The sequence below is a fragment of the Telmatherina bonti genome, assembly GCF_933228915.1.
Source record: "Telmatherina bonti genome assembly, chromosome: 21".
Taxonomy (NCBI): Eukaryota; Metazoa; Chordata; class Actinopteri; order Atheriniformes; family Telmatherinidae; genus Telmatherina; species Telmatherina bonti.
This window is the reverse complement of record NC_136630.1, coordinates 244,123-265,005: the sequence shown is the minus strand read 5'-3', so window position 1 is coordinate 265,005 and position 20,883 is coordinate 244,123. Positions and strand designations below refer to the sequence as shown.

The 20,883-nt window shown below is 55.7% G+C and overlaps 1 protein-coding gene across 1 annotated transcript in view; it reads right to left on the bottom strand.

Annotated features, from left to right (window-relative positions):
* The window catches only part of abca5 (ATP-binding cassette, sub-family A (ABC1), member 5), a 128,405-nt gene that overhangs the window by 84,049 nt on the left and 23,473 nt on the right, over positions 1-20,883 (bottom strand). Inside the window, exons 5-7 of the mRNA XM_079260688.1 lie at positions 13,692-13,918; positions 13,480-13,621; positions 13,071-13,259 (exon numbers count right to left, since the gene is read on the bottom strand). Of these exons, the coding sequence (XP_079116814.1) occupies positions 13,071-13,259; positions 13,480-13,621; positions 13,692-13,918 (558 nt within the window). The remainder of the gene's footprint in view (positions 1-13,070; positions 13,260-13,479; positions 13,622-13,691; positions 13,919-20,883) is intronic.

Below are 20,883 nucleotides of genomic sequence, written 5' to 3'. Positions count from 1 at the left end.
GTGGAGGTCCGTCTTTCAGGATCCCAGAGACCAGGCGGAGGTCCGTCTTTCAGGATCCCAGAGACCAGGTGGAGGTCCGTCTTTCAGGATCCCAGAGACCAGGTGGAGGTCCGTCTTTCAGGATCCTAGAGACCAGGTGGAGGTCCGTCTTTCAGGATCCCAGAGACCAGGTGGAGGTCCGTCTTTCAGGATCCCAGAGACCAGGTGGAGGTCCGTCTTTCAGGATCCTAGAGACCAGGTGGAGGTCTTTCAGGATCCCAGAGACCAGGTGGAGGTCCGTCTTTCAGGACCCTAGAGACCAGGTGGAGGTCTTTCAGGATCCCAGAGACCAGGTGGAGGTCCGTCTTTCAGGACCCTAGAGACCAGGTGGAGGTCTTTCAGGATCCTAGAGACCAGGTGGAGGTCCGTCTTTCAGGATCCTAGAGACCAGGTGGAGGTCCGTCTTTCAGGATCCCAGAGACCAGGTGGAGGTCCGTCTTTCAGGATCCTAGAGACCAGGTGGAGGTCCGTCTTTCAGGACCCTAGAGACCAGGTGGAGGTCCGTCTTTCAGGACCCTAGAGACCAGGTGGAGGTCCGTCTTTCAGGATCCTAGAGACCAGGTGGAGGTCCGTCTTTCAGGATCCCAGAGACCAGGTGGAGGTCCGTCTTTCAGGATCCTAGAGACCAGGTGGAGGTCCGTCTTTCAGGATCCCAGAGACCAGGTGGAGGTCCGTCTTTCAGGACCCTAGAGACCAGGTGGAGGTCCGTCTTTCAGGATCCTAGAGACCAGGTGGAGGTCCGTCTTTCAGGATCCCAGAGACCAGGTGGAGGTCCGTCTTTCAGGATCCCAGAGACCAGGTGGAGGTCCGTCTTTCAGGATCCTAGAGACCAGGTGGAGGTCCGTCTTTCAGGATCCTAGAGACCAGGTGGAGGTCCGTCTTTCAGGATCCTAGAGACCAGGTGGAGGTCCGTCTTTCAGGACCCTAGAGACCAGGTGGAGGTCCGTCTTTCAGGATCCTAGAGACCAGGTGGAGGTCCGTCTTCCAGGATCCCAGAGACCAGGTGGAGGTCCGTCTTTCAGGATCCTAGAGACCAGGTGGAGGTCCGTCTTTCAGGATCCTAGAGACCAGGTGGAGGTCCGTCTTTCAGGATCCTAGAGACCAGGTGGAGGTCCGTCTTTCAGGACCCTAGAGACCAGGTGGAGGTCCGTCTTTCAGGATCCTAGAGACCAGGTGGAGGTCCGTCTTTCAGGACCCTAGAGACCAGGTGGAGGTCCGTCTTTCAGGATCCTAGAGACCAGGTGGAGGTCCGTCTTTCAGGACCCTAGAGACCAGGTGGAGGTCCGTCTTTCAGGATCCCAGAGACCAGGTGGAGGTCCGTCTTTCAGGACCCTAGAGACCAGGTGGAGGTCCGTCTTTCAGGATCCTAGAGACCAGGTGGAGGTCCGTCTTTCAGGACCCTAGAGACCAGGTGGAGGTCCGTCTTTCAGGATCCTAGAGACCAGGTGGAGGTCCGTCTTTCAGGATCCTAGAGACCAGGTGGAGGTCCGTCTTTCAGGATCCTAGAGACCAGGTGGAGGTCCGTCTTTCAGGACCCTAGAGACCAGGTGGAGGTCCGTCTTTCAGGATCCCAGAGACCAGGTGGAGGTCCGTCTTTCAGGACCCTAGAGACCAGGTGGAGGTCCGTCTTTCAGGATCCTAGAGACCAGGTGGAGGTCCGTCTTTCAGGATCCTAGAGACCAGGTGGAGGTCCGTCTTTCAGGACCCTAGAGACCAGGTGGAGGTCCGTCTTTCAGGATCCCAGAGACCAGGTGGAGGTCCGTCTTTCAGGATCCTAGAGACCAGGTGGAGGTCCGTCTTTCAGGACCCTAGAGACCAGGTGGAGGTCCGTCTTTCAGGACCCTAGAGACCAGGTGGAGGTCCGTCTTTCAGGATCCCAGAGACCAGGTGGAGGTCCGTCTTTCAGGACCCTAGAGACCAGGTGGAGGTCCGTCTTTCAGGATCCTAGAGACCAGGTGGAGGTCCGTCTTTCAGGATCCCAGAGACCAGGTGGAGGTCCGTCTTTCAGGATCCTAGAGACCAGGTGGAGGTCCGTCTTTCAGGACCCTAGAGACCAGGTGGAGGTCCGTCTTTCAGGATCCCAGAGACCAGGTGGAGGTCCGTCTTTCAGGACCCTAGAGACCAGGTGGAGGTCCGTCTTTCAGGATCCTAGAGACCAGGTGGAGGTCCGTCTTTCAGGACCCTAGAGACCAGGTGGAGGTCCGTCTTTCAGGATCCCAGAGACCAGGTGGAGGTCCGTCTTTCAGGATCCTAGAGACCAGGTGGAGGTCCGTCTTTCAGGATCCCAGAGACCAGGTGGAGGTCCGTCTTTCAGGATCCCAGAGACCAGGTGGAGGTCCGTCTTTCAGGATCCCAGAGACCAGGTGGAGGTCCGTCTTTCAGGACCCTAGAGACCAGGTGGAGGTCCGTCTTTCAGGATCCTAGAGACCAGGTGGAGGTCCGTCTTTCAGGATCCTAGAGACCAGGTGGAGGTCCGTCTTTCAGGACCCTAGAGACCAGGTGGAGGTCCGTCTTTCAGGATCCCAGAGACCAGGTGGAGGTCCGTCTTTCAGGATCCTAGAGACCAGGTGGAGGTCCGTCTTTCAGGATCCTAGAGACCAGGTGGAGGTCCGTCTTTCAGGATCCCAGAGACCAGGTGGAGGTCCGTCTTTCAGGATCCCAGAGACCAGGTGGAGGTCCGTCTTTCAGGACCCTAGAGACCAGGTGAAGGTCCGTCTTTCAGGATCCTAGAGACCAGGTGGAGGTCCGTCTTTCAGGATCCCAGAGACCAGGTGGAGGTCCGTCTTTCAGGATCCTAGAGACCAGGTGGAGGTCCGTCTTTCAGGATCCTAGAGACCAGGTGGAGGTCCGTCTTTCAGGATCCCAGAGACCAGGTGGAGGTCCGTCTTTCAGGACCCTAGAGACCAGGTGGAGGTCCGTCTTTCAGGATCCTAGAGACCAGGTGGAGGTCTTTCAGGATCCCAGAGACCAGGTGGAGGTCCGTCTTTCAGGACCCTAGAGACCAGGTGGAGGTCTTTCAGGATCCCAGAGACCAGGTGGAGGTCCGTCTTTCAGGACCCTAGAGACCAGGTGGAGGTCTTTCAGGATCCTAGAGACCAGGTGGAGGTCCGTCTTTCCGGATCCTAGAGACCAGGTGGAGGTCCGTCTTTCAGGATCCCAGAGACCAGGTGGAGGTCCGTCTTTCAGGATCCTAGAGACCAGGTGGAGGTCCGTCTTTCAGGACCCTAGAGACCAGGTGGAGGTCCGTCTTTCAGGACCCTAGAGACCAGGTGGAGGTCCGTCTTTCAGGATCCCAGAGACCAGGTGGAGGTCCGTCTTTCAGGATCCCAGAGACCAGGTGGAGGTCCGTCTTTCAGGATCCTAGAGACCAGGTGGAGGTCCGTCTTTCAGGATCCTAGAGACCAGGTGGAGGTCCGTCTTTCAGGATCCCAGAGACCAGGTGGAGGTCCGTCTTTCAGGATCCTAGAGACCAGGTGGAGGTCCGTCTTTCAGGATCCTAGAGACCAGGTGGAGGTCCGTCTTTCAGGATCCCAGAGACCAGGTGGAGGTCCGTCTTTCAGGATCCCAGAGACCAGGTGGAGGTCCGTCTTTCAGGATCCTAGAGACCAGGTGGAGGTCCGTCTTTCAGGATCCTAGAGACCAGGTGGAGGTCTTTCAGGATCCCAGAGACCAGGTGGAGGTCCGTCTTTCAGGACCCTAGAGACCAGGTGGAGGTCTTTCAGGATCCCAGAGACCAGGTGGAGGTCCGTCTTTCAGGACCCTAGAGACCAGGTGGAGGTCTTTCAGGATCCTAGAGACCAGGTGGAGGTCCGTCTTTCAGGATCCTAGAGACCAGGTGGAGGTCCGTCTTTCAGGATCCCAGAGACCAGGTGGAGGTCCGTCTTTCAGGATCCTAGAGACCAGGTGGAGGTCCGTCTTTCAGGACCCTAGAGACCAGGTGGAGGTCCGTCTTTCAGGATCCTAGAGACCAGGTGGAGGTCCGTCTTTCAGGATCCCAGAGACCAGGTGGAGGTCCGTCTTTCAGGATCCCAGAGACCAGGTGGAGGTCCGTCTTTCAGGATCCTAGAGACCAGGTGGAGGTCCGTCTTTCAGGATCCTAGAGACCAGGTGGAGGTCCGTCTTTCAGGATCCTAGAGACCAGGTGGAGGTCCGTCTTTCAGGACCCTAGAGACCAGGTGGAGGTCCGTCTTTCAGGATCCTAGAGACCAGGTGGAGGTCCGTCTTCCAGGATCCCAGAGACCAGGTGGAGGTCCGTCTTTCAGGATCCCAGAGACCAGGTGGAGGTCCGTCTTTCAGGATCCTAGAGACCAGGTGGAGGTCCGTCTTTCAGGATCCTAGAGACCAGGTGGAGGTCCGTCTTTCAGGATCCTAGAGACCAGGTGGAGGTCCGTCTTTCAGGATCCTAGAGACCAGGTGGAGGTCCGTCTTTCAGGACCCTAGAGACCAGGTGGAGGTCCGTCTTTCAGGATCCTAGAGACCAGGTGGAGGTCCGTCTTTCAGGACCCTAGAGACCAGGTGGAGGTCCGTCTTTCAGGATCCTAGAGACCAGGTGGAGGTCCGTCTTTCAGGACCCTAGAGACCAGGTGGAGGTCCGTCTTTCAGGATCCCAGAGACCAGGTGGAGGTCCGTCTTTCAGGACCCTAGAGACCAGGTGGAGGTCCGTCTTTCAGGATCCTAGAGACCAGGTGGAGGTCCGTCTTTCAGGACCCTAGAGACCAGGTGGAGGTCCGTCTTTCAGGATCCTAGAGACCAGGTGGAGGTCCGTCTTTCAGGACCCTAGAGACCAGGTGGAGGTCCGTCTTTCAGGATCCTAGAGACCAGGTGGAGGTCCGTCTTTCAGGACCCTAGAGACCAGGTGGAGGTCCGTCTTTCAGGATCCCAGAGACCAGGTGGAGGTCCGTCTTTCAGGACCCTAGAGACCAGGTGGAGGTCCGTCTTTCAGGATCCTAGAGACCAGGTGGAGGTCCGTCTTTCAGGATCCCAGAGACCAGGTGGAGGTCCGTCTTTCAGGACCCTAGAGACCAGGTGAAGGTCCGTCTTTCAGGATCCTAGAGACCAGGTGGAGGTCCGTCTTTCAGGACCCTAGAGACCAGGTGGAGGTCCGTCTTTCAGGATCCTAGAGACCAGGTGGAGGTCCGTCTTTCAGGATCCCAGAGACCAGGTGGAGGTCCGTCTTTCAGGATCCTAGAGACCAGGTGGAGGTCCGTCTTTCAGGATCCTAGAGACCAGGTGGAGGTCCGTCTTTCAGGATCCCAGAGACCAGGTGGAGGTCCGTCTTTCAGGACCCTAGAGACCAGGTGGAGGTCCGTCTTTCAGGATCCTAGAGACCAGGTGGAGGTCTTTCAGGATCCCAGAGACCAGGTGGAGGTCCGTCTTTCAGGACCCTAGAGACCAGGTGGAGGTCTTTCAGGATCCCAGAGACCAGGTGGAGGTCCGTCTTTCAGGACCCTAGAGACCAGGTGGAGGTCTTTCAGGATCCTAGAGACCAGGTGGAGGTCCGTCTTTCCGGATCCTAGAGACCAGGTGGAGGTCCGTCTTTCAGGATCCCAGAGACCAGGTGGAGGTCCGTCTTTCAGGATCCTAGAGACCAGGTGGAGGTCCGTCTTTCAGGACCCTAGAGACCAGGTGGAGGTCCGTCTTTCAGGACCCTAGAGACCAGGTGGAGGTCCGTCTTTCAGGATCCCAGAGACCAGGTGGAGGTCCGTCTTTCAGGATCCCAGAGACCAGGTGGAGGTCCGTCTTTCAGGATCCTAGAGACCAGGTGGAGGTCCGTCTTTCAGGATCCTAGAGACCAGGTGGAGGTCCGTCTTTCAGGATCCCAGAGACCAGGTGGAGGTCCGTCTTTCAGGATCCTAGAGACCAGGTGGAGGTCCGTCTTTCAGGATCCTAGAGACCAGGTGGAGGTCCGTCTTTCAGGATCCCAGAGACCAGGTGGAGGTCCGTCTTTCAGGATCCCAGAGACCAGGTGGAGGTCCGTCTTTCAGGATCCTAGAGACCAGGTGGAGGTCCGTCTTTCAGGATCCTAGAGACCAGGTGGAGGTCCGTCTTTCAGGATCCCAGAGACCAGGTGGAGGTCCGTCTTTCAGGATCCTAGAGACCAGGTGGAGGTCCGTCTTTCAGGATCCTAGAGACCAGGTGGAGGTCCGTCTTTCAGGATCCTAGAGACCAGGTGGAGGTCCGTCTTTCAGGATGCTAGAGACCAGGTGGAGGTCCGTCTTTCAGGATCCTAGAGACCAGGTGGAGGTCCGTCTTTCAGGATCCTAGAGACCAGGTGGAGGTCCGTCTTTCAGGATCCCAGAGACCAGGTGGAGGTCCGTCTTTCAGGATCCTAGAGACCAGGTGGAGGTCCGTCTTTCAGGATCCTAGAGACCAGGTGGAGGTCCGTCTTTCAGGATCCTAAAGACCAGGCGGAGGTCCGTCTTTCAGGATCCCAGAGACCAGGCGGAGGTCCGTCTTTCAGGATCCTAGAGACCAGGTGGAGGTCCGTCTTTCAGGACCCTAGAGACCAGGTGGAGGTCCGTCTTTCAGGATCCTAGAGACCAGGTGGAGGTCCGTCTTTCAGGATCCCAGAGACCAGGTGGAGGTCCGCCTTTCAGGATCCCAGAGACCAGGTGGAGGTCCGTCTTTCAGGATCCTAGAGACCAGGTGGAGGTCCGTCTTTCAGGATCCTAGAGACCAGGTGGAGGTCCGTCTTTCAGGATCCTAGAGACCAGGTGGAGGTACGTCTTTCAGGATCCCAGAGACCAGGTGGAGGTCCGTCTTTCAGGATCCTAAAGACCAGGCGGAGGTCCGTCTTTCAGGATCCCAGAGACCAGGCGGAGGTCCGTCTTTCAGGATCCCAGAGACCAGGTGGAGGTCCGTCTTTCAGGACCCCAGAGACCAGGTGGAGGTCCGTCTTTCAGGATCCCAGAGACCAGGTGGAGGTCCGTCTTTCAGGACCCTAGAGACCAGGTGGAGGTCCGTCTTTCAGGATCCTAGAGACCAGGTGGAGGTCCGTCTTTCAGGATCCTGGAGACCAGGTGGAGGTCCGTCTTTCAGGTTCCCAGAGACCAGGTGGAGGTCCGTCTTTCAGGACCCTAGAGACCAGGTAGAGGTCCGTCTTTCAGGATCCCAGAGACCAGGTGGAGGTCCGTCTTTCAGGACCCTAGAGACCAGGTGGAGGTCCGTCTTTCAGGATCCCAGAGACCAGGTGGAGGTCCGTCTTTCAGGATCCCAGAGACCAGGTGGAGGTCCGTCTTTCAGGATCCTAGAGACCAGGTGGAGGTCCGTCTTTCAGGATCCCAGAGACCAGGTGGAGGTCCGTCTTTCAGGATCCCAGAGACCAGGTGGAGGTCCGTCTTTCAGGATCCCAGAGACCAGGTGGAGGTCCGTCTTTCAGGACCCTAGAGACCAGGTGGAGGTCCGTCTTTCAGGACCCTAGAGACCAGGTGGAGGTCCGTCTTTCAGGACCCTAGAGACCAGGTAGAGGTCCGTCTTTCAGGATCCCAGAGACCAGGTGGAGGTCCGTCTTTCAGGATCCTAGAGACCAGGTGGAGGTCCGTCTTTCAGGATCCTAGAGACCAGGTGGAGGTCCGTCTTTCAGGACCCTAGAGACCAGGTGGAGGTCCGTCTTTCAGGACCCTAGAGACCAGGTGGAGGTCCGTCTTTCAGGATCCTAGAGACCAGGTGGAGGTCCGTCTTTCAGGACCCTAGAGACCAGGTGGAGGTCCGTCTTTCAGGATCCTAGAGACCAGGTGGAGGTCCGTCTTTCAGGATCCTAGAGACCAGGTGGAGGTCCGTCTTTCAGGACCCTAGAGACCAGGTGGAGGTCCGTCTTTCAGGATCCCAGAGACCAGGTAGAGGTCCGTCTTTCAGGATCCCAGAGACCAGGTGGAGGTCCGTCTTTCAGGACCCTAGAGACCAGGTGGAGGTCCGTCTTTCAGGATCCTAGAGACCAGGTGGAGGTCCGTCTTTCAGGATCCTGGAGACCAGGTGGAGGTCCGTCTTTCAGGACCCTAGAGACCAGGTGGAGGTCCGTCTTTCAGGATCCTAGAGACCAGGTGGAGGTCCGTCTTTCAGGATCCTAGAGACCAGGTGGAGGTCCGTCTTTCAGGATCCTAGAGACCAGGTGGAGGTCCGTCTTTCAGGACCCTAGAGACCAGGTGGAGGTCCGTCTTTCAGGATCCCAGAGACCAGGTAGAGGTCCGTCTTTCAGGATCCCAGAGACCAGGTGGAGGTCCGTCTTTCAGGACCCTAGAGACCAGGTGGAGGTCCGTCTTTCAGGATCCTAGAGACCAGGTGGAGGTCCGTCTTTCAGGATCCTGGAGACCAGGTGGAGGTCCGTCTTTCAGGTTCCCAGAGACCAGGTGGAGGTCCGTCTTTCAGGACCCTAGAGACCAGGTGGAGGTCCGTCTTTCAGGATCCTAGAGACCAGGTGGAGGTCCGTCTTTCAGGATCCTAGAGACCAGGTGGAGGTCCGTCTTTCAGGATCCTAGAGACCAGGTGGAGGTCCGTCTTTCAGGACCCTAGAGACCAGGTAGAGGTCCGTCTTTCAGGATCCCAGAGACCAGGTGGAGGTCCGTCTTTCAGGACCCTAGAGACCAGGTAGAGGTCCGTCTTTCAGGATCCCAGAGACCAGGTGGAGGTCCGTCTTTCAGGATCCCAGAGACCAGGTGGAGGTCCGTCTTTCAGGATCCCAGAGACCAGGTGGAGGTCCGTCTTTCAGGACCCTAGAGACCAGGTGGAGGTCCGTCTTTCAGGATCCTAGAGACCAGGTGGAGGTCCGTCTTTCAGGATCCCAGAGACCAGGTGGAGGTCCGTCTTCCAGGATCCTAGAGACCAGGTGGAGGTCCGTCTTTCAGGATCCCAGAGACCAGGTGGAGGTCCGTCTTTCAGGATCCTAGAGACCAGGTGGAGGTCCGTCTTTCAGGATCCCAGAGACCAGGTGGAGGTCCGTCTTTCAGGACCCTAGAGACCAGGTGGAGGTCCGTCTTCCAGGATCCTAGAGACCAGGTGGAGGTCCGTCTTTCAGGATCCCAGAGACCAGGCGGAGGTCCGTCTTTCAGGATCCTAGAGACCAGGTGGAGGTCCGTCTTTCAGGACCCTAGAGACCAGGTGGAGGTCCGTCTTTCAGGATCCTAGAGACCAGGTGGAGGTCCGTCTTTCAGGATCCCAGAGACCAGGTGGAGGTCCGCCTTTCAGGATCCCAGAGACCAGGTGGAGGTCCGTCTTTCAGGATCCTAGAGACCAGGTGGAGGTCCGTCTTTCAGGATCCTAGAGACCAGGTGGAGGTCCGTCTTTCAGGATCCTAGAGACCAGGTGGAGGTCCGTCTTTCAGGATCCTAGAGACCAGGTGGAGGTCCGTCTTTCAGGATCCCAGAGACCAGGTGGAGGTCCGTCTTTCAGGATCCTAGAGACCAGGTGGAGGTCCGTCTTTCAGGATCCCAGAGACCAGGTGGAGGTCCGTCTTTCAGGATCCTAAAGACCAGGTGGAGGTCCGTCTTTCAGGATCCCAGAGACCAGGCGGAGGTCCGTCTTTCAGGATCCCAGAGACCAGGTGGAGGTCCGTCTTTCAGGACCCCAGAGACCAGGTGGAGGTCCGTCTTTCAGGATCCCAGAGACCAGGTGGAGGTCCGTCTTTCAGGACCCTAGAGACCAGGTGGAGGTCCGTCTTTCAGGATCCTAGAGACCAGGTGGAGGTCCGTCTTTCAGGATCCTGGAGACCAGGTGGAGGTCCGTCTTTCAGGTTCCCAGAGACCAGGTGGAGGTCCGTCTTTCAGGACCCTAGAGACCAGGTAGAGGTCCGTCTTTCAGGATCCCAGAGACCAGGTGGAGGTCCGTCTTTCAGGACCCTAGAGACCAGGTGGAGGTCCGTCTTTCAGGATCCCAGAGACCAGGTGGAGGTCCGTCTTTCAGGATCCCAGAGACCAGGTGGAGGTCCGTCTTTCAGGATCCCAGAGACCAGGTGGAGGTCCGTCTTTCAGGATCCCAGAGACCAGGTGGAGGTCCGTCTTTCAGGATCCCAGAGACCAGGTGGAGGTCCGTCTTTCAGGATCCCAGAGACCAGGTGGAGGTCCGTCTTTCAGGACCCTAGAGACCAGGTGGAGGTCCGTCTTTCAGGACCCTAGAGACCAGGTGGAGGTCCGTCTTTCAGGACCCTAGAGACCAGGTAGAGGTCCGTCTTTCAGGATCCCAGAGACCAGGTGGAGGTCCGTCTTTCAGGATCCTAGAGACCAGGTGGAGGTCCGTCTTTCAGGATCCTAGAGACCAGGTGGAGGTCCGTCTTTCAGGACCCTAGAGACCAGGTGGAGGTCCGTCTTTCAGGACCCTAGAGACCAGGTGGAGGTCCGTCTTTCAGGATCCTAGAGACCAGGTGGAGGTCCGTCTTTCAGGACCCTAGAGACCAGGTGGAGGTCCGTCTTTCAGGATCCTAGAGACCAGGTGGAGGTCCGTCTTTCAGGATCCTAGAGACCAGGTGGAGGTCCGTCTTTCAGGACCCTAGAGACCAGGTGGAGGTCCGTCTTTCAGGATCCCAGAGACCAGGTAGAGGTCCGTCTTTCAGGATCCCAGAGACCAGGTGGAGGTCCGTCTTTCAGGACCCTAGAGACCAGGTGGAGGTCCGTCTTTCAGGATCCTAGAGACCAGGTGGAGGTCCGTCTTTCAGGATCCTGGAGACCAGGTGGAGGTCCGTCTTTCAGGACCCTAGAGACCAGGTGGAGGTCCGTCTTTCAGGATCCTAGAGACCAGGTGGAGGTCCGTCTTTCAGGATCCTAGAGACCAGGTGGAGGTCCGTCTTTCAGGATCCTAGAGACCAGGTGGAGGTCCGTCTTTCAGGACCCTAGAGACCAGGTGGAGGTCCGTCTTTCAGGATCCCAGAGACCAGGTAGAGGTCCGTCTTTCAGGATCCCAGAGACCAGGTGGAGGTCCGTCTTTCAGGACCCTAGAGACCAGGTGGAGGTCCGTCTTTCAGGATCCTAGAGACCAGGTGGAGGTCCGTCTTTCAGGATCCTGGAGACCAGGTGGAGGTCCGTCTTTCAGGTTCCCAGAGACCAGGTGGAGGTCCGTCTTTCAGGACCCTAGAGACCAGGTGGAGGTCCGTCTTTCAGGATCCTAGAGACCAGGTGGAGGTCCGTCTTTCAGGATCCTAGAGACCAGGTGGAGGTCCGTCTTTCAGGATCCTAGAGACCAGGTGGAGGTCCGTCTTTCAGGACCCTAGAGACCAGGTAGAGGTCCGTCTTTCAGGATCCCAGAGACCAGGTGGAGGTCCGTCTTTCAGGACCCTAGAGACCAGGTAGAGGTCCGTCTTTCAGGATCCCAGAGACCAGGTGGAGGTCCGTCTTTCAGGATCCCAGAGACCAGGTGGAGGTCCGTCTTTCAGGATCCCAGAGACCAGGTGGAGGTCCGTCTTTCAGGACCCTAGAGACCAGGTGGAGGTCCGTCTTTCAGGATCCTAGAGACCAGGTGGAGGTCCGTCTTTCAGGATCCCAGAGACCAGGTGGAGGTCCGTCTTCCAGGATCCTAGAGACCAGGTGGAGGTCCGTCTTTCAGGATCCCAGAGACCAGGTGGAGGTCCGTCTTTCAGGATCCTAGAGACCAGGTGGAGGTCCGTCTTTCAGGATCCCAGAGACCAGGTGGAGGTCCGTCTTTCAGGACCCTAGAGACCAGGTGGAGGTCCGTCTTCCAGGATCCTAGAGACCAGGTGGAGGTCCGTCTTTCAGGATCCCAGAGACCAGGCGGAGGTCCGTCTTTCAGGATCCTAGAGACCAGGTAGAGGTCCGTCTTTCAGGATCCCAGAGACCAGGTGGAGGTCCGTCTTTCAGGATCCCAGAGACCAGGTGGAGGTCCGTCTTTCAGGATCCTAGAGACCAGGTGGAGGTCCGTCTTTCAGGATCCCAGAGACCAGGTGGAGGTCCGTCTTTCAGGATCCCAGAGACCAGGTGGAGGTCCGTCTTTCAGGACCCTAGAGACCAGGTGGAGGTCCGTCTTTCAGGATCCTAGAGACCAGGTGGAGGTCCGTCTTTCAGGATCCCAGAGACCAGGTGGAGGTCCGTCTTTCAGGATCCCAGAGACCAGGTGGAGGTCCGTCTTTCAGGATCCCAGAGACCAGGATCCATAGTAACGGCGCTATATCGGTATTAATAGTTTACGTTATAAACACCACAATGCTTCATCTGGACGTTCAACAAGGATGAATGAACATACAGAACCTATAACATTCATCATTTATAACACATATAACCTGTATACGTCCACTACAGCGGATAAAAACTGCTAACAGTGTGCTAACCTACGGTGCTAACTACCGAGTCTGACAAATGGTCAGATCCATAACTGTCGTCAGGCTGCAGTATACATCACAATCATAACGGAATCATTTAATACTTACATTTATACAAATGAATCCCCGCCTGGACCGGCGTTAAACTCCGCCATTATTTACCTGGTAAACTGATGGAAAGTCCATCCTCTTCCGCTACGTCAGCAAAATGGCGTCGATTTAGTGCGAAGTGTCCATCGTTCCACACTGCATTTATGGGCGGGTTTAGGGCAGCATCCGGGTACTTTCAGTGCAACGAGTTTTTGGTGTAAAAGTCGGTGTAAACGCACTGAAACATAGTGCGCTGGTTGAGACAGCCGTGCTTTCTGAGTTGCTGCAACTGGAATGGCAACTAGCTGGCACTGACACCGGCTACCTCAGCTGCTCGGATTCCAGCTCAGCTGGAACTAGAAGCATCCAAGGCAGCGTCATATTCACGTGATCCCTTCATTTCCATGTTCCGACGAACTGTTTCAGTCCTACTTTCTCTCTAGTCATGTCAGCGTCATGTGACGGCTGCGCTCAGCTGGGAATTGGCAGCTTCGTCACGGTAACCACGGTAACAGAAAAGATGCCGGGAAGCATGATGACGGCGACGTATGAAAACGTTGAAATGCACGTCCGTACGTAAGGAAGCAGAAATGGAGCTACGCTGAAAATTCCTGAAAAAGCCGGAAAGATGGAGAGTAAAGTTTACATTTGAGAGCAGCCTAAAGGTTCGGGGTGTGACGGTAACCTGCGCGATCCCGATGGAGAAGGCGGTGGGGGAGAGCAGGCAGAGGAGCCAGACCAGCAGCTGCGGGAAGTCCTTCATCAGAACGGTGAACAGCGACAGGCAGCCGAACACCACCGTCAGCATGGAGCCCACGGTGCTGGCGAACTTCGGCTTCTTAAACAACGGAGTCAGCATGAAGGAGAAGAAGATCTGAGGAAGAGGAGAGGAATGCAGCTAACCGCACAGCTCCAGCTTAGAAACCATCCTTTCAGACGATTTCCAGCCAACTTTGCTCAATAAATTCCACCAGTAGATTTAATAAAAGGCCAAACTTGGTCCAGAAGAGCAAAGTTCAGATAACACGACGTCAGACTACAGGAAGGCAGAAAGGTAACAACCTGCATGACTTAGACAGGACAGCTCTACTCACAGATGATATTCCATAGAGAAAAATGAGGGAAAAGATGACAAAGAAGTCGCTGTTGGGGAACAGCGCGGTGAAAGTAGCGATGACAGCCATCAGGATGGACATGGCGGTGACCAGACCAGCGTACAGGAGGCCCCACGATAACCTGCCACATAAACCAGAGTTATCCTCACACCAGGCCAGATTCTGTCACATCCCAAAGGCCGGATTCTCACCAGAAGGCAGTGTTGTAAAGCCCCATCATGGTCATGGTGTCCTTCAGGCGATGCTCCTTCTCAGCCGCCACGTTTACGATGAGGAAGGTGACAAACGGCGTGAAAGCCAGGACCAGGTAGATGGAGATCAGGGCGTGGGGGAACTTATGCACCTCCACAGAACCGGGCTGGCCCATCATCACCACACTCAGGTCCAGCTCGCTCCACGCCGGCCGCTTCGTCTGCATCTGAGCACACAAGTATGGCGGACAGACAGAGCATGAGAAACCAGAAACAGTCGGACATCTTTCCTCTGATAAGAGCAGCAGACCAGCCAGCGAAGAAGTCCACAACCTGATGGACCCGAGTCTGAATGAAGCGGGTTTTGGGAATAGCGTGTTGGGTCTGATCTGAGGTGATTCATCACTAAAACCAAGTCGATAAGGAGTCCTCATTACCAAGCTTTAACATGTAGTGAACGGTAACGGCGGCCGCTGCGGACGTCAACCGTCCTCTGACAGCAACACGGCAGCTGGAAACTCCCCAGAGTTCACCTCCAATGCTGACGTTGGCTTCAGGCCGCAGCAGACACGGAGACCATGGAGGAGGCAGAAAGTAAAAGCATCACAGCTTCTTCTGTCTTCTTATTCTGGTGGCTCAACACAGCCCCATGGTTTCAGAGCTCCTACCTCCAAACGATGCAGAAATTCTCCACATCTGGGGCCTCAAACCAGTTTTTCTACTAAATCTATTTCATTGAAACATATATTTATTTATACATCACATTCTAATGGAAAGGGTCGGCTAAAACAAGTTTTACTCTGTTTACCTGCCATGAATATGATCCATGTCCTTGTTTATGCTGTCAGATGATTTGTATTGTTGATTTATTTTCAAACAGATCTTGCAGTGCTGCTAGGCAGGAACCAAAGTGGCGTTCCTTGTTGCCCAGCAACGGAGGAAAGAAGCACACAAAGAAGAGTGTGGTGATGTGACGTATGTTTGCTTGTCTTTGTGTACATTTATCGAGACATTTAATACGCTAAGCAACGTTTTTTGTAAATATTTCTTTATGTCGACCGTTAAACGATGGATTTGTTTGTCAAGGTGTAGCTAATTAACTCATCAGCGATAAAGAACTATAGCGTGGCGTTTGTCCAGAGGGACGGACTCTGTCGGGTCATCTGCCTTTGGTCGGGACATGTCAGGTCATCTGCCTTTGGTCGGGACATGTCAGGTCATCTGCCTTTGGTCGGGACATGTCGGGTCATCTGCCTTTGGTCGGGACATGTCAGGTCATCTGCCTTTGGTCGGGACATGTCAGGTCATCTGCCTTTGGTCAGGACATGTCGGGTCATCTGCCTTTGGTCGGGACATGTCGGGTCATCTGCCTTTGGTCGGGACATGTCAGGTCATCTGCCTTTGGTCGGGACATGTCAGGTCATCTGCCTTTGGTCGGGACATGTCAGGTCATCTGCCTTTGGTCGGGACATGTCGGGTCATCTGCCTTTGGTCGGGACATGTCGGGTCATCTGCCTTTGGTCGGGACATGTCAGGTCATCTGCCTTTGGTCGGGACATGTCGGGTCATCTGCCTTTGGTCAGGACATGTCGGGTCATCTGCCTTTGGTCGGGACATGTCGGGTCATCTGCCTTTGGTCGGGACATGTCAGGTCATCTGCCTTTGGTCGGGACATGTCAGGTCATCTGCCTTTGGTCGGGACATGTCGGGTCATCTGCCTTTGGTCGGGACATGTCGGGTCATCTGCCTTTGGTCGGGACATGTCGGGTCATCTGCCTTTGGTCGGGACATGTCGGGTCATCTGCCTTTGGTCGGGACATGTCGGGTCATCTGCCTTTGGTCGGGACATGTCGGGTCATCTGCCTTTGGTCGGGACATGTCGGGTCATCTGCCTTTGGTCGGGACATGTCAGGTCATCTGCCTTTGGTCGGGACATGTCAGGTCATCTGCCTTTGGTCGGGACATGTCGGGTCATCTGCCTTTGGTCGGGACATGTCAGGTCATCTGCCTTTGGTCGGGACATGTCGGGTCATCTGCCTTTGGTCAGGACATGTCGGGTCATCTGCCTTTGGTCGGGACATGTCGGGTCATCTGCCTTTGGTCGGGACATGTCAGGTCATCTGCCTTTGGTCGGGACATGTCGGGTCATCTGCCTTTGGTCGGGACATGTCAGGTCATCTGCCTTTGGTCAGGACATGTCGGGTCATCTGCCTTTGGTCGGGACATGTCGGGTCATCTGCCTTTGGTCGGGACATGTCGGGTCATCTGCCTTTGGTCGGGACATGTCGGGTCATCTGCCTTTGGTCGGGACATGTCGGGTCATCTGCCTTTGGTCGGGACATGTCAGGTCATCTGCCTTTGGTCGGGACATGTCGGGTCATCTGCCTTTGGTCGGGACATGTCAGGTCATCTGCCTTTGGTCAGGACATGTCGGGTCATCTGCCTTTGGTCGGGACATGTCAGGTCATCTGCCTTTGGTCAGGACATGTCAGGTCATCTGCCTTTGGTCGGGACATGTCAGGTCATCTGCCTTTGGTCAGGACATGTCAGGTCATCTGCCTTTGGTCAGGACATGTCGGGTCATCTGCCTTTGGTCGGGACATGTCGGGTCATCTGCCTTTGGTCGGGACATGTCAGGTCATCTGCCTTTGGTCAGGACATGTCGGGTCATCTGCCTTTGGTCGGGACATGTCGGGTCATCTGCCTTTGGTCGGGACATGTCAGGTCATCTGCCTTTGGTCGGGACATGTCAGGTCATCTGCCTTTGGTCAGGACATGTCAGGTCATCTGCCTTTGGTCAGGACATGTCGGGTCATCTGCCTTTGGTCGGGACATGTCAGGTCATCTGCCTTTGGTCGGGACATGTCGGGTCATCTGCCTTTGGTCGGGACATGTCAGGTCATCTGCCTTTGGTCGGGACATGTCGGGTCATCTGCCTTTGGTCAGGACATGTCAGGTCATCTGCCTTTGGTCGGGACATGTCGGGTCATCTGCCTTTGGTCGGGACATGTCAGGTCATCTGCCTTTGCTCGGGACATGTCAGGTCATCTGCCTTTGGTCGGGACATGTCGGGTCATCTGCCTTTGGTCGGGACATGTCAGGTCATCTGCCTTTGGTCGGGACATGTCGGGTCATCTGCCTTTGGTCGGGACATGTCAGGTCATCTGCCTTTGGTCGGGACATGTCGGGTCATCTGCCTTTGGTCGGGACATGTCAGGTCATCTGCCTTTGGTCGGGACATGTCGGGTCATCTGCCTTTGGTCAGGACATGTCAGGTCATCTGCCTTTGGTCAGGACATGTCGGGTCATCTGCCTTTGGTCGGGACATGTCGGGTCATCTGCCTTTGGTCGGGACATGTCAGGTCATCTGCCTTTGGTCGGGACATGTCGGGTCATCTGCCTTTGGTCGGGACATGTCAGGTCATCTGCCTTTGGTCGGGACATGTCGGGTCATCTGCCTTTGGTCGGGACATGTCAGGTCATCTGCCTTTGGTCAGGACATGTCGGGTCATCTGCCTTTGGTCGGGACATGTCGGGTCATCTGCCTTTGGTCGGGACATGTCAGGTCATCTGCCTTTGGTCGGGACATGTCGGGTCATCTGCCTTTGGTCGGGACATGTCGGGTCATCTGCCTTTGGTCGGGACATGTCAGGTCATCTGCCTTTGGTCGGGACATGTCAGGTCATCTGCCTTTGGTCAGGACATGTCGGGTCATCTGCCTTTGGTCGGGACATGTCGGGTCATCTGCCTTTGGTCGGGACATGTCGGGTCATCTGCCTTTGGTCGGGACATGTCGGGTCATCTGCCTTTGGTCGGGACATGTCGGGTCATCTGCCTTTGGTCGGGACATGTCAGGTCATCTGCCTTTGGTCGGGACATGTCGGGTCATCTGCCTTTGCTCGGGACATGTCAGGTCATCTGCCTTTGCTCGGGACATGTCGGGTCATCTGCCTTTGGTCAGGACATGTCAAGTCATCTGCCTTTGGTCGGGACATGTCGGGTCATCTGCCTTTGGTCGGGACATGTCGGGTCATCTGCCTTTGGTCGGGACATGTCGGGTCATCTGCCTTTGGTCGGGACATGTCGGGTCATCTGCCTTTGGTCGGGACATGTCGGGTCATCTGCCTTTGGTCGGGACATGTCAAGTCATCTGCCTTTGGTCGGGACATGTCGGGTCATCTGCCTTTGGTCGGGACATGTCGGGTCATCTGCCTTTGGTCAGGACATGTCAAGTCATCTGCCTTTGGTCGGGACATGTCAAGTCATCTGCCTTTGGTCAGGACATGTCGGGTCATCTGCCTTTGGTCAGGACATGTCGGGTCATCTGCCTTCGGTCGGGGACGGGCCAGATACGGATGTCGGCGGGACACATACGGATGTTGGCGGGACACATATAGATGTCGGCGGGACACATACGGGTGTCGGCGGGACACATACGGGTGTCGGCGGGACACATATAGATGTCGGCGGGACACATATAGATGTCGGCGGGACACATATAGATGTCGGCGGGACACATACGGGTGTCGGCGGGACACATATAGATGTCGGCGGGACACATATAGATGTCGGCGGGACACATATAGATGTCGGCGGGACACATATAGATGTCGGCGGGACACATATAGATGTCGGCGGGACACATATAGATGTTGGCGGGACACATATAGATGTTGGCGGGACACATATAGATGTCGGCGGGACACATATAGATGTCGGCGGGACACATATAGATGTTGGCGGGACACATATAGATGTCGGCGGGACACATATAGATGTCGGCGGGACACATATAGATGTCGGCGGGACACATATAGATGTCGGCGGGACACATATAGATGTCGGCGGGACACATATAGATGTCGGCGGGACACATATAGATGTCGGCGGGACACATACGGGTGTCGGCGGGACACATATAGATGTCGGCGGGACACATATAGATGTCGGCGGGACACATATAGATGTCGGCGGGACACATATAGATGTCGGCGGGACACATATAGATGTCGGCGGGACACATATAGATGTTGGCGGGACACATATAGATGTTGGCGGGACACATATAGATGTCGGCGGGACACATATAGATGTCGGCGGGACACATATAGATGTTGGCGGGACACATATAGATGTCGGCGGGACACATATAGATGTCGGCGGGACACATATAGATGTCGGCGGGACACATACGGGTGTCGGCGGGACACATACGGGTGTCGGCGGGACACATGGATGTTGGCGGGACACATATAGATGTCGGCGGGACACATATAGATGTCGGCGGGACACATATAGATGTCGGCGGGACACATATAGATGTCGGCGGGACACATATAGATGTCGGCGGGACACATATAGATGTCGGCGGGACACATATAGATGTCGGCGGTAGATGTCGGCGGGACACATATAGATGTCGGCGGGACACATATAGATGTCGGCGGGACACATATAGATGTCGGCGGGACACATATGGATGTCGGCGGGACACATATAGATGTCGGCGGGACACATATAGATGTCGGCGGGACACATATAGATGTCGGCGGTAGATGTCGGCGGGACACATATAGATGTCGGCGGGACACATATAGATGTCGGCGGGACACATATAGATGTCGGCGGGACACATATGGATGTCGGCGGGACACATATAGATGTCGGCGGGACACATATAGATGTCGGCGGGACACATATAGATGTCGGCGGGACACATATAGATGTTGGCGGGACACATATAGATGTTGGCGGGACACATATAGATGTCGGCGGGACACATATAGATGTCGGCGGGACACATATAGATGTTGGCGGGACACATATAGATGTCGGCGGGACACATATAGATGTCGGCGGGACACATATAGATGTCGGCGGGACACATACGGGTGTCGGCGGGACACATACGGGTGTCGGCGGGACACATGGATGTTGGCGGGACACATATAGATGTCGGCGGGACACATATAGATGTCGGCGGGACACATATAGATGTCGGCGGGACACATATAGATGTCGGCGGGACACATATAGATGTCGGCGGGACACATATAGATGTCGGCGGGACACATATAGATGTCGGCGGTAGATGTCGGCGGGACACATATAGATGTCGGCGGGACACATATAGATGTCGGCGGGACACATATAGATGTCGGCGGGACACATACGGATGTCGGCGGGACACATATAGATGTCGGCGGGACACATATAGATGTCGGCGGGACACATATAGATGTCGGCGGGACACATATAGATGTCGGCGGGACACATACGGGTGTCGGCGGGACACATATAGATGTCGGCGGGACACATATAGATGTCGGCGGGACACATATAGATGTCGGCGGGACACATATAGATGTCGGCGGGACACATATAGATGTCGGCGGGACACATATAGATGTTGGCGGGACACATATAGATGTTGGCGGGACACATATAGATGTCGGCGGGACACATATAGATGTCGGCGGGACACATATAGATGTTGGCGGGACACATATAGATGTCGGCGGGACACATATAGATGTCGGCGGGACACATATAGATGTCGGCGGGACACATACGGGTGTCGGCGGGACACATACGGGTGTCGGCGGGACACATGGATGTTGGCGGGACACATATAGATGTCGGCGGGACACATATAGATGTCGGCGGGACACATATAGATGTCGGCGGGACACATATAGATGTCGGCGGGACACATATAGATGTCGGCGGGACACATATAGATGTCGGCGGGACACATATAGATGTCGGCGGTAGATGTCGGCGGGACACATATAGATGTCGGCGGGACACATATAGATGTCGGCGGGACACATATAGATGTCGGCGGGACACATATAGATGTCGGCGGGACACATATGGATGTCGGCGGGACACATATGGATGTCGGCGGGACACATATGGATGTCGGCGGGACACATATGGATGTCGGCGGGACACATATGGATGTCGGCGGGACACATATGGATGTCGGCGGGACACATACGGGTGTCGGCGGGACACATACGGGTGTCGGCGGGACACATACGGGTGTCGGCGGGACACATACGGGTGTCGGCGGGACACATATAGATGTCGGCGGGACACATATAGATGTCGGCGGGACACATATAGATGTCGGCGGGACACATATAGATGTCGGCGGGACACATATAGATGTCGGCGGGACACATAT